Source organism: Nomascus leucogenys, chromosome 4 (assembly GCF_006542625.1).
Source record: "Nomascus leucogenys isolate Asia chromosome 4, Asia_NLE_v1, whole genome shotgun sequence".
NCBI classification, from domain to species: Eukaryota; Metazoa; Chordata; class Mammalia; order Primates; family Hylobatidae; genus Nomascus; species Nomascus leucogenys.
This window is the reverse complement of record NC_044384.1, coordinates 102,401,795-102,414,977: the sequence shown is the minus strand read 5'-3', so window position 1 is coordinate 102,414,977 and position 13,183 is coordinate 102,401,795. Positions and strand designations below refer to the sequence as shown.

Here is a 13,183-nt window from a genome sequence, read left to right as displayed (position 1 = left end):
TGCAGCCTGCCCTATGCCAGAGTCACTGGCCTAAAAGACAGTCTGTTGGGCAATCACTCAGCTGTTAGTTAGGCCTTTCTCCCCAACTCTTTGGTTTGTTGGGGCTTTAGCACATATAAACAGCCCTGGCTGGTCCAAAGGTAGTGAGTTATCTCAATCGACTACTCACAGTTTCAGATCTAACTCCTTGTTCTACTCTTTCCCCACTTCTTATACTACACTCAGTCTTTAAAAACAATCAGGTCCAAAGTATTGAGTTATCTCAATTGACTACTCATAGTTACAGATCTAACTCCTTGTTCCACTCTTTCCCCACTTGTTATACTATACTTCACTTGGTCTTTAAAAACAAAACAAAAAACAGCCTTTTGCCAGCTCTGCCTCACCCCCATATTCCTTCCTCTTATTAGCTCAGGAGGTGGGCACTTCCCTGAGATTCAGTTTCCTTTCTTCCCTTTTTTTTTCTTTTTTTTTTTTTTTTTTGAGACAGGGTCTCACTCTGTCACCCATGCTGGAGTGCAGTGGCGTGATCTCAGCTCACTGCAACCTCTGCCTCCTGGCCTCAAGTGATCCTTTCGCCTCAGTCCCCACCCAAGTAGCTGGAACTACAGGCACGAACCACCATGCCCAGCTAAATTATTATTTTTTTGAGACAGAGTCTTGCTCTGTCACTCAGGATTGAGGGGAGCGGTGCCATCTCGGCTCATTGCAACCTCCGCCTCCAGGTTCAAGCAATTCTCCAACCTCAGCCTCCCAAGTAGCTGGGACTACAGGTGCACACCACCACTCCTGGCTAATATTTGTATTTTTAGTGGAGATGGGGTTAGGCCATGTTGGCCAGGCTGGTCTCAAACTCCTGACCTCAAGTGATCCACTCGCCTTGGCCTCCCAAAGTGCTGGGATTACAGATGTGAGCCACTGTGCCTGGCCACTCCTGTACTTTTTTAGGGGCCCATGGAAAAGAACACTAAGAGACACAGCAGAGGCCCACAACCCACACCTACCATGGGTACTGGGTATATTGAACATCAATCAAAAAAACACATTCAAGATATCAAGGAAAGTGAAAAAAAAAATCAGTAATAGGAAACATTTCAAAGCAATGGAATTCAAAAAACTGGTCTCACAGCTTAAAAAGGGACACAACTGGGATTTAAAAAGGGTCTGGTAATTCAGGTTCTGCCAACCTTTTGAGAAATGTGGCCCCTGACGGCCATTGTAGTTGCTTCTGCTTAGGCTCAAGGGCAGCCTCCTGCTGTAAGGAATCAAAGCTTAGATTAACTGTCCTTACTCAATTTGGTATTTAAAAGAGGTCATCACATTGTAGTCCTCTTCCAAGTCCAGGACAGTCTCAACAATATTATGATCATCAAAAGCCTGTTTGAGGCTGCCAGGGTCAGCATCTGTGGCCTTCTGAGGGCTCTTGTCCACGAGCAGGGCCCAGGCTTCCTCTTTGAAGGGTGAATCTTGGCAATGACCACACACGTGGTTCAATTCGTTTTCAAATTCTATTTTTCCAGCCAATTCTTCAATAGTTCGGATGCTTGTATGGTCTTAAAAATAAGAACATTCAGCTTTACAATTCCAGTGGAAGGTTTCTGAAGACATTTCAGGAGCAAGTTAAAAACCATGAATGGGTTGTCATTCATCAGGGATTGTGTAAAAGCAGGCATTCCTGCCCCAGGACAGGCAGGCTGCCAGACTGCCAAATTAAGGTGGGTTTGGTACCTTCCTTTCAGGCCCAAGCATTTACTGAGTTCCAACTATATGCCAGTCCCCAAGAAAGGTATAAGTGGGAGGGTATGGAAATGTACATGGTTGTCCTGGCTCTCAGGGATGACAAGACACAATGTGAAAAAAAACAAGGAAACAAGGTCTTTAGGGTAATCAAACTGCTGCCCAGCCAGGAGCGGTGGTGTGTACCTGCAATCCCAGCAACTTGAGAGGCTGAGGTAGAAGAATAACTTGCACCCAGGAATTTGAGACCAGCCTGGGCAACAGAGTGAGACCCTGTCTCAGAAAAAAAAAAAAAAAAAAAAAAAAAAAGCTCCCTGATGTTGGTGAAAGCCAAGGAAGATGGTGGATAGAGGCAGTAATGACTTCAGTTTACCTCCTGGGGTTACTGGAGGAGACTCAGGCCACTGAAGTCACAGGCTGGCAGGGGTTTTACTTTGTGGCCCAGGGTGAGTACCCTACCCTCACCAGGCCTCCCTTTCCTCCCTCATAACCTGGAGATCCTTCAGAAACAACAGCTTCAGGCAGCACCCAAGGTTATACATCCCTTTACTAGGAGCTGTAGTATGAGTTTTTTGAAAACAGGGCACATTGGCATGGTGTGCCTGTAAACCCAGCACTTTGGAAGGCTGAGGCAGGAGGATCACTTGAGACCAGGAGTTCAAGACCAGCCTGGGTAACAAAGCAAGACCTTGTCTCTATTTATAAAAAATACTAATAATAACAATAAAAAGACAAAATAAAAAATAGAACACATGTAGTTCACATACAGGACATTCAGATTTGTATGTAGAAAAAAAAAGTCTGACAGGATGTATGCTATACTATATTAACAATGGTTATCTCTGGGTGGTAGAATTATAGGAAAGCTTTTGACTTCTAATTTTTCTCCTAATCTTTTTTTTTTTTTTTTTTGAGACAGAGTCTTGTTCTGTCACCCAGGCTGGAGGGCAGTGGTGCGATCTCGGCTCACTACAACCTCTGCCCTCTGCTCCTGGGTTGAAACAATTCTCACGCCTCAGCCATCCAAGTGGCTGGGATTACAGGCGTGCACCACCATGCCTGGCTAATTTTTTGTGTTTTTAGTAGAGAAGGGGTTTCGCCATGTTGCCCAGGCTGGTCTCGAACCCTTGACCTCAAGTGATCTGCCCGCCTCAGCCTCCCAAAGTGCTAGGACTAAAGGTGTGAGCCACTGTGCCCAGCCCTTTTCTCCTAATCTTTAATTACCGACCCCAGCTAAACTACTCTCTCCTTTTTGCCTATGTCCTGTTTCCTAAAAATTTAAGCTCAATCACCATGTCCTAGTGGCCACCATCCCTTGCCTTCAGGGACTCAATGTATCTAAACATTTATGACATGACCTGATTGATGTATCACCTCACAAGATAATCAGTTGTATGAGGGAAGGGACAGGGTTTGTTAACATTCAGTTCTCTACTCAATGCAGAGTCTGAGCAAAACAAATCTACCAAATAAAAAGATAAGAGTGCTTTGGCCAGGAGTGGTGGCTCTTGCCTGTAATCCCAGTACTGGGAGGCCACAGTAAGTGGATTACTTGGGACTAGGAGTTCGAGACCAGCCTGGACAACATAGCAAAACCCTAATACAAATATTAGCCAATCATGGTGGCGTGCACCTGTAGTACTAGTGTAGTACTATGGCTACTTGGGAGGCCGAGCTGGGAGGATCACCTGAGCCTAAGGAGGTTGAGGCTGCAGTGAACTGTGATCGTGCCACTGCACTCCATCCAGCCTGGGTAATATAATGAGACTCTGTCTCTCCCCCCAAAAAGTGGTGGTGGTGGTTTTTTTTTTTTGAGATGGAGTCTCGCACAGTTGCCCAGGCTGCAGTACAGTGGTATGATCGTAGCTTGAACTCCTGGGCTCAAGTGATCCTTCCACCTCAGCCTCCCTAGTAGCTGGGATTATGGGCACCCACCACTGTGCCCAGCTAATTAAAAAAAATTTTGAGAGACAGATCTCGCTATGCATGGTACCCAAGCTAGAAGAGAGTGTTTTTCTTTTTTGTTTTTTTTTGAGATGGGAGTCTCATTCTGTCCCCCAGGCTGGAGTGCAGTGGCACAATCTCGGCTCACTGCAACCTCTGCCTCCTGGGTTCAAGCGATTCTCCTGCCTCGGCCTCCCGAGTAGCTGGGATTACAGGTGCGCACCACCACGCCTGGCTAATTTTTGTATTTTTAGTAGAGACGGGGTTTCACCATATTGGTTAGACTGGTCTTGAACTCCTGACCTCGTGATTCGATCTCCTCGGCCTTCCAAAGTGCTGGGATTACAGGCATGAGCCACCATGCCTGGCCGAGAGCGTTTGGTAAATCTGAGATATTTGCTGACTCAGACCCATGTGAAGGATCTATCTTCCCAAGGACAGGATGGACTTGCGCACTGTACTCACCAGTCATATCAAGCAGATCTTTTGTGACCTCTTGGCTAGAATTGTTGAGTGGCATGTTTGAGTCAGCCTTCATATCTCTCTCCATATCTTTCCTGCAGCCCCCAGGTTGGGGGGAAGAAAAGGTGGGGAATTAGATTCTCTTTCAAGAAAATATTGAAGGGAAACTCAGTTTTAGATAATCTCAAAGACAAAAACTTACTGGTGACCTTGTCATTTATGCTTTGATTAAAGGACAATTGGAAACTGCTACATCAGTGGATAAATTGACTAACAGCTTTACCATAATGACTCACGAGCATCACAGACTGTACTAAGTTTTTTTCTTTTTTAGAGACAGGGTTTAGCCATGTTGCCCAGGCTGGTCTCGAACTCCTAGGCTCAGGCGATCCACTCACCTCAGCCTCTCAAAGTGCTGGGAATACAGGCATGAGCCACCTCACTCAGCCTGCATTTGTTTATTTATTTATTTTTTTGAGACAAAGTCTCGCTTTGTCCCCCAGGCTGGAGTGCAATGGCGCAATCATGGCTCACTGCAACCTCTGCCTCCCGGGTTCAAGTGATTCTCCTGCCTCAGCCTCCCGAGTAGCTGGGATTACAGGCGCCTGCCACCACGCCCGGCTAATTTTTGTATTTTTAGTAGAGACGGGGGTTTCACCATGTTGGCCAGGCTGGTCTCGAACTCCTGACCTCAGGTGATCCATCCGCCTCAGTCTCCCAAAGTGCTCGGATTACAGGAGTGAACCACCACGCCTGGCCCATTTGTTTTAAAGATGGAGTCTTGCTCTTGTCGCCCAGGTTGGTGTGCAATGGCGTAATTTCGGCTCACCGCAACCTCCGCCTCCTGGGTTCAAGCGATTCTCCTGCCTCAGCCTCTGGAGTAGCTGGAATTACAGGCGGCCGCCACCACACCCAGCTAATTTTTCTATTTTTAGTAGAGACGGGGTTTCACCATGTTGGCCAGGCTGGTCTCAAACCCCTGACCTCAGGTGATCCATCCGCCTCAGCCTCCCAAAGTGCTGGGATTCAGGCGTGAGCCACTGCGCCCAGCATTCTTTTTTTTTTAATATGGAGTCTTGCTCTGTTGCCCAGGCTGGAGTACCATGGCAAGATCTCAGCTCACTGCAACCTCTGCCTCCAGGATTCAAGCAATTCTCCTGCCTTGGCCTCCCAAGTAGCTGGGATTATAGGCACGTGCCACCACGCTTGGCTAATGTTTGTATTTTTAGTAGAGACGGGGTTTCACCAAACCTCAAGCGATCCACCCACCTCAGCCTCCCAACGTGCTGAGATTACAGGCGTGCCACCACACCCGGCAAGGCCTGCACTGCTTATGAGTACCAATATAAATATTTGTGGAGTTGAAAGGAAAAAAATTTTTTGTGGAGTTGAACCAATTAAATGGCCTCTTTATTCCCTTCCTATGAAGCAGCCAAGATGGCAGAACTTTGAAGTTTCTTTTTTTTTTTTTTTGAGACGGAGTCTTGCCCTGTCGCCTAGGCTGGAGTGCAGTGGCGCGATCTCGGCTCACTGCAAGCTCCACCTCCTGGGTTCACGCCATTCTCCTGCCTCAGCCTCCCGAGTAGCTGGGACTACAGGCGCCCGCCACCACGCCCGGCTAATTTTTTGTATTTTTAGTAGAGACAGGGTTTCACCATGTTAGCCAGGATGGTCTCGATCTCCTGACCTCGTGATCCGCCCGCCTCGGCCTCCCAAAGTGCTGGGAGTACAGCCGTGAGCCACCGCGCCCGGCCGGAAGTTTCATCTCATATGTTCATCCCTTCTCCAAGTCAAGGTCCCTGGGACCAGGCAATTTCAAGTTACTTGGGAGAAGAAAAAGTCTAGAGGAGACCTGATGATGGCCCAAAAAGCTCTGGGGTAAGAGTGGGGAGCAGAGGCAAAGATGAAGCCAGGAAGTAGGGCCCAGCCTTCAATTCAGCCTCTCCCTAATGTGGGCAAAGGAGGGTATCAAAGGCCCCAGTGTCCATATTCAAACACAGGAGTTAAGATGGAATTAAGACTTTTGTTTCTGCAACTTAAAAAATAAGGTTATTTTTAAAACCAGGTTATTTTACGTCCACTACGCCTTTGGGTACTGCAAAGTGGTTTCCGTGACTGGTTTGACATCAACGATTGACAACTAGCCCCTCGACTGGAACATATACACAAAATATAACTGTTTCCTAGGCCAGATTCTGAAGAATGTCTGTGAACTCCCCAAATGCAGTCACAGAGCTGCCAAGAGGAGGCAAGAGCACTGTCATGAACTGAATCTAGGATCTTCAACAATTTTTTCAGAAACAAGAATCCCCTTAATTGGCCGGGCGCGGTGGCTCACGCTTGTAATCTCAGCACTTTGAGAGGCCGAGGCGGGCGGATCACGAGGTCAGGAGATCGAGACCACGGTGAAACCCCGTCTCTACTAAAAATACAAAAATTTAGCCGGGCGCGGTGGCGGGCGCCTGTAGTCCCAGCTACTCGGAGAGGCTGAGGCAGGAGAATGGCGTGAACCCGGGAGGCGGAGCTTGCAGTGAGCCGAGATTGCGCCACTGCACTCCAGCCTGGGTGACAGAGCGAGACTCCGTCTCAAAAAAAAAAAAGAATCCCCTTAATTGTAGCTATTAAGCTATCAAAATTAGAATCACCTTAAATTTGCTTTTCTCCAGTTTTCCCCCTCTCCTGCAGTTCTCCAAGACTCTCTTTCGGGTGCCAAAATGGAGGAATGCATCAATACATTTTCCTTGCTGGTCAGAGGTTTTCTCTCGGGGCACAGAGCATGTGGTTTTGCATTTACCGGGGCATGGTTTGTTGCAAAGGCAGGGTTCTCATTCTTAGGAGCACATGGGACAGCAGCAAAAGGAGCAGCAGAAGAGCAGGCTGCCAGAGGATGTCTTCTGCAGAGGAGCCTGGGCACGAGCAGCGCGGAGGAGAGCGGCGCGGCGCTCAGTTCCAGCCTCTGCTGGCCTGTGCACTCCTGGGAATAACTAACTCCTTCAAAGGCCCGGTCAATGGCTGCAGTCAGCTCCTTTCTGCATCTTCTTAGTTTTTCAGACATTTCTCCTAAAAGCGACCATGTCTTTATGTAATGCATTGGAAATGCACAGGATAACACAATAATGTTACAAATGAGGCTGCAAACTACCCCTGAACGGCCACGATTTTCTGGAGGTTGGCCCTGGCTATAGCAGGACCCACAACCCTCGGGCTTTCCTCCTGGAGTAGGCGGTTCTCGGCTCTCGCGGAGGAACCCGCCATCTGCCAGAAGCCCCAAAGACGCCCCGCCCCACTTCGCACAGCTTCCTGGCCCGCCCCGCCACTGCCTCCCGCCCCACAGAGGCTCCCAGGCCGCCGGCCGTATCGGCACCCCGCGCTTCGGCGGGTCGGCAGCCACGTCCTTGTCCTCACCCGCAGCGCAGTGACGCCGACCCAGCCAACGGTCATCGCATGCGCGTGCCCCGCGCAGGCCCCAAACCCCCACGGATTAGGTTAAAGGTCAAACAAAAAAGCCCGGATCCGTAAGTCCGGTTCCTTAAGGCCTTGCCCACACGCAGCAGCTGACACCGCGGTGGGAGTGGGGACGGGGCTTTCGATTGGGGGCCCTGGGAAGAGTCTTGGCAGGGATGAGGGAAGAACCCGTTCTAGAAAGCATCTGGGTAACACCAAAATGTATTACTACCCTAAATTGGCATGAACTGGAGCCCTTTCCCTGCTAACTCCCATAAAGATTTCTGTTCTCAAGCCAACATGGAAACAACTGGACGGGACACAGCACCGGGCAGTTTTATGTACTGACTTCCTTTAAGCGTTATCTAATAAAAAGTGGGTTATGTAATAAAAGTGCTACACAGTATTTAACTGTCTTAATTCATCTAGGGTAGCAGGGGATATAACAGAACTGCTGGGTTCCACACGAGGTTGCGGGGCCAGGATCCCCAACACTAGATATCTTCATTTCCTTAGCGGGGAGGAAGTTGGAAATTACAAGATGGCTCAACGGAGAAATGGGCTTCAGTGGGTAACTTTCAGAAAATTATAAACCCATATCAGTGCACGTAGCGAGGGAAAGGGGAGTTTACTTGAGGCTTGGGTTACTGTGAGCAGACTACTTGGGGTGACCAGTATCAGCATCAGAACCAGAAATCCAGGCGCTCAGGGCAGCCCTGCAGGTGGGGTGGGTCTCCAGGCTGCTCCATACTCAGCACCTGTGTTCCTCTCCATTCTTTGGGATCCATCAGACATACTCCATTGTGTACCCCCATCCCACCCCCTTTTCAGCTTCACAGGTTTCACAGAAATTTCTCACCACCTGTTTAAAAATAAAAATAATTCAGCCTCTTGACATAGCTTCTTCTAGGTAAACGGTCTTTTTTTTTTTTTTTTCCTTCTGCGCATAAAAGAAGGGTATTTCCTTGTCTGGTTTTTAGACAGAACACTAGCAGTCTGCAGAGTGTCAAAGATGTTCTCCTGGGGGATTACACTGGCGCTACAGGGTGGCAGGATCGTGGAGTCAGCATCAGTTGGTGTCCATGCTGCAAGCCTCATCATCCCCCAAGCCCTGCTGAGAGCTGCTTGGTCGTGTCCCTCCATCAGAGGAACCAGAACTGCTAAGTGAAGGTGTCTTATAAAATTCATCATCTCGACGTTGGTAAAATAGCACATAAGCTGCTTTAGTCTGAAATACAAGAGGGGGAAAGACCATTCAGTGGTTGGAAAAATCACCCATTTTCCCCAGCTTTTCTCTAGCTGTCCAAAACCCTCAAGGATCTTCCATATCCACACACAGGAGACCCTTCCACCTGAGGATGGCTGCCCCTGCCAGGGAGCAGGGAATGGAAGGAGCCTTGTGCAGAGAACTCTGAGGAGAGCTGAGCTTCTCATTTATGAAGGTCCCTGAAGGAATGCCAGCCAGCTCTGTCACACCTAGCTCCCACTGTCACATCAGGATGATAAAATAACCAACTAGCCTGATAGAGGCTCTTCCCAGCTTTAATCCATAAAGACATGAGGAAGAACCACATATCATGGCCTACTCACCACTATCTGATCCTCAGAGGCCAGGGACACGTTGCTATCATCAAAGTAATACCATTTCCCATTCAGTTTGTTCTTCGCATATGCAGTGTCTGCCAAGTCAACAAAGAAAATACTCTAGCGGTCTCCAGAGAATTAATCTGGCTAGTTTATTAGGCTTGCACTAAATAAACACAAAAATCCCCAAAACAAAACCCCTGAAATTAAAAATAGTTTACAGTGTGTGTCTTAACAACCAAAAAACAACTCACCTTCTTTTCTAATCTGTTCCTTCTCAAAAAGGATCAAAAGGCTAAAAATGGAGCTGTCAGGGACCAAGATTTTAAACTATAATTTTGGGAAACTAATCCAAAAAATAGAGCTATTCAGTGCCAATCTTCAGGATGGCTATGTGCAATAATCCAAAACCAGGGAACCCATAAAAGGAGCTGAAACTTCTAAGATTTAAGCAAAACAATAGCTCTCACAAGGACATGCCAAGTCAATCTCCCCCATTGCGTCTAGGCAGGTGGCTACTAACATCAACAGAATACATAGTGCCTCTGGAGCCTGCAGAATAATCCCAGTTAGGGGAACATTGGGTGTTTGGGTTTGCAGAGCTGGGACGTGAACAACATACCTTAGTCTCCATATAAAAAAAAAAAAAATTATCTTTCTCTAAAACTAGGAGTCCAGAGTCTGTGGTTGGGTAACAGCTTCCCACAATGATTCAAGCATTTCCCACAGGTAATGCTTCTTGTCTTGACTTTACACTATTCCCAAGCAGGATGTGTTTATTACAGCAATCCCAGCCCAGTTCCTGCTCCACCCAGATTCTCAGAAACTACAGAATCCAATGGAGATCTGATTTCCAGTGTCAACTTACTGTGTGGCTTTAGGTAAGGTGTTTAACACTTCAGCCTCAGTTTCCTCACTATAGCATTGACTACACAAAGTGGTGGTGAGGATCATGGGAAAGGGCAACAGAGAAGGTGCCCAAGGCCAGTTCACACAGTCTGTGCTTGACACAATAGCAGCAATGGTGGCTTTCAATTTTGAAGTTCCAACTGTAGGCCCAATGTGGACCCTCACACAACCAGCCCAACCTCATGGACAAGAAAACTGAGGATGAGAAACTTGCCCAAATGGTATGTTTGTGTGCAAAAATTAGCAAATAAAAATGAACACAGGCTGGGCACGGTGACTCACACCTGTAATCCCAACACTTTGGGAGGCCAAGGCAGGGTGGTTTGCTTGAGCCCAGGAGTTCAAGACCAGCCTGAGCAACATGGCAAAACCCTGTCTCTACTAAAAATACAAAAATTAGCCAGGTGTGGTGGCACACACCTGTAATCCCAGCTACTCGGGAGGCTGAGGCACGAGAATCGCTTGAACCTGGGAGGTGGAGGTTACAAGTGGGCCGAGACTGCGCCACTGCTTTCCAGCCTGAGTGACAGAGTGAGAATCTGTCTCAAAAAAAGAGCAAACCAGCCAGGCGCAGTGGCTCATGCCTGTAATCCCAGCACTTTGGGAGGCCAAGGCGGGCGGATCACGAAGTCAGGAGATCGAGAACATCCTGGCTAACATGATGAAACCCCGTCTCTACTAAAAATACAAAAAATTAGCCAGGCGTGGTAGCGGGCGCCTGTAGTCCCAGCTACCCTGGAGGCTGAGGCAGGAGAATGGAGTGAACCTTGGAGGCGGAGCTTGCAGTGAGCGGAGATTGCGCCACTGTGCTCTAGCCTGGGCGACATAACGAGACTCCACCTCAAAAAAAAAAAAAAAAAAGAATTAAAAAAAAACAGAGAGTGGAATCAGTATGAAGAAAGCCTGCAGCATGAAGCCCGTGAAACTGCATAAGCAAAGCATTTAGGGCAATGCCTGGTCCACTGGTGAGAGATGATGACCGAGCATATTTCAACATCTCAGAAGGAAGCAGATGTCAGTACTTACAGTGGCCAACCCCCATGGCTCCATAATGATTGGACACGGCAATGAGGTCGTACACATAAGGCCTTGCTGACAGGTTACAGACAAATTCGGACATGTTCAGCCCTCTGAGCACAAAACACAAAAATAGTTCTTGAATATGTTAAACCCAAACAAAGTAGTTAGAGTAACCCAGCAACCTCTGTTATGCAACAGGGCAGAACACAGGGAGGCACTCAAACTATTCGAGAAAGACCAAGATGGAAGGGACCCTAGGATCCGTGTTCTGACCACTGACATATTCAGGCTAGAAAATGGGGCCAGGTGCAGTGGCTCATGCCTGCAATCCCAGCACTTTGGGGGACCAAGGCGGGTGGATCACCTGAGGTCAGGAGTTCGAGACGAGCCTGACCAACATGGTGAAACCCTGTCTCTACTAAAAATACAAAAATTAGGCCACGCATGGTGGCTCACGCCTGTAATCCCAGCACTTTCGGAGGCCAAGGCAGGCGGATCGCGAGGTCAGGAGATTGAGACCATCCTGGCTAACACGGTGAAACGCTGTCTCTACTAAAAAATAAAAAAAATTAGCTGGGTATGGTTGTAGTCCCAGCTACTCGGGAGGCTGAGGCAGGAGAATGGCGTGAACCTGGGAGGCGGAGCTTGCAGTGAGCCAAGATCGCACTACTGCAGTCCAGCCTGGGTGACAGAGCAAGACTGTCTCAAAAAAAAAAAAAAAAGTATATATATACACACACATATATATACACATGTATATATATGCACATATATATACAAATATATACACACACACATATACACATACACACATATACACACACACACACATATATATATACACACAAACACACACACACACAAATTAGCCGGGCATGGTGGCACACACCTGTAATCCTAGCTACTTGAGAGGCTGAGGTAGGACAATCAGATTGATCCCAGGAGGTGGAGGTTGCAGTGAGCCAAGATCGTGCCATTGCACTCCAGCCTGGGCGACAAGAGTGAAACTCCGTCTCAAAAAAAAAAAACAACAAAAAAAACGAACAACAACAACAAAAGAAAATGGGAGAACCTTTCTGGGTAACTCCAGCACCAGACAAAATGGTGATGAGGGTCTAGAGATACACACAGAGGGCTTCAGCAAGTATGCAGAAATGGCTGTTCTTAACAGAATTACAGTTGGTGCCATAATAATTTAAACTCAAGCAAAACAGGCCCCAGAAAGCTTTCTTCCTCCAATATTTTATTTAAAAATGTTCAAACACACAGAAAAGATAAAGAATTTTTTTTTTTTTGAGACAGTCTCGCTGTGCCGTCCAGGCTGGAGTGTAGTGGCGTGATCTTGACTCACTGCAACCTCTGCCTCTTGGGTTCAAGTGATTCTCCTGCCTCAGCCTCCTGAGCAGCAGGGATTACAGGCATGCGCCACCATGCCTGGCTAATTGTTTTTTGTACTTTTAGTAGAGATGGGGTTTCACCATGTTGGTCAGGCTGGTCTCAAACTCCTGACCTCGTGATTTGCCCACCTCAGCCTCCCAAAGTGCTGGGATTACAGGTGTGAGCCACCGCGCCCAGCCAAGATAAAGAATTTTTACAACAAATACTTATTATCCATCACCTGGAGTCTCCTACTGACATGCTATACTTCATGTATCTATTGTTTCCCCCAGAAAGCATTTTAAAATCTACATTTTGTGGGCAACTCCCTTTTTTCTTTTTTCTTTTTTCTTTTTTTGGAGACAGGGGCTTGCTCTGTTGCTCAGGCTGGAGTGCAGTGGCACAATCTTGGCTCACTGCAACCTCCGCCAAGTGGGTTCAAGCAATTCTCCTGCCTCAGCCTCCCTAGTAGCTGGGATTACAGGTGTGCACCACCACACCCAGCTAATTTTTGTAGTTTTACTGGAGACAGGATTTCACCATGTTGGCCAGGCTAGTGTCCAGCTCCTGATCTCAAGTGATCTGCCCGCCTTGGCCTCCCACAGTGCTGGGATTACAGGTGTAAGCCACTGTGCCAGCCTTTTTTTTTTTTTTTGAGATGGAGTCTCGCTCTGTCACCAGGCTGGAGTGCATTGGCGCGATCTTG

The 13,183-nt window shown here is 47.7% G+C and overlaps 2 protein-coding genes across 6 annotated transcripts in view; both read right to left on the bottom strand.

Annotated features, from left to right (window-relative positions):
* Window positions 1-984: 984 nt before the first annotated feature.
* C4H3orf62 (chromosome 4 C3orf62 homolog) lies at window positions 985-8,277 on the bottom strand. Of its 2 annotated transcripts, XM_030811784.1 has the most exons (4): window positions 7,549-7,649; window positions 6,789-7,219; window positions 4,147-4,238; window positions 987-1,553 (listed from the first exon to the last, which is right to left on the bottom strand). In XM_030811784.1, exons 1-4 carry the CDS (start codon window positions 7,582-7,584, stop codon window positions 1,288-1,290), a joined length of 825 nt encoding a protein of 274 aa, XP_030667644.1. In that variant the 5' UTR covers window positions 7,585-7,649; the 3' UTR covers window positions 987-1,287. The 2 variants fall into 2 exon arrangements, with proteins under 2 accessions (XP_003257100.1, XP_030667644.1); XM_003257052.3 differs by having other exon boundaries at window positions 985-1,553; window positions 6,789-8,277.
* Window positions 7,919-13,183, bottom strand: part of USP4 (ubiquitin specific peptidase 4) — a 65,068-nt gene continuing 59,803 nt past the window's right edge. For 2 of the 4 annotated variants that reach the window (XM_003257050.4, XM_003257051.4), the window contains 3 exons: window positions 11,107-11,210; window positions 9,178-9,266; window positions 7,919-8,815 (listed from right to left, as the gene is read on the bottom strand). In XM_003257050.4, coding sequence (XP_003257098.1) covers window positions 8,657-8,815; window positions 9,178-9,266; window positions 11,107-11,210 — 352 coding nt within the window. In that variant the 3' untranslated portion in view covers window positions 7,919-8,656. The remainder of the gene's footprint in view (window positions 8,816-9,177; window positions 9,267-11,106; window positions 11,211-13,183) is intronic. The other 2 variants (XM_030811781.1, XM_030811782.1) reach the window with 2 other exon arrangements.

Excerpts from the sequence above, each read along its gene's own strand:
- C4H3orf62 (XM_030811784.1), bottom strand. The coding sequence starts at position 7,584 with ATGACCGTTGGCTGGGTCGGCGTCACTGCGCTGCGG. Across the intron at positions 4,239-6,788 it reads TGGAGAAAAGCAAATTTAAG|GAAAGATATGGAGAGAGATA; the intron begins GTGATTCTAATT and ends TGGGGGCTGCAG. Across the intron at positions 1,554-4,146 it reads AGATCTGCTTGATATGACTG|ACCATACAAGCATCCGAACT; the intron begins GTGAGTACAGTG and ends CTTATTTTTAAG.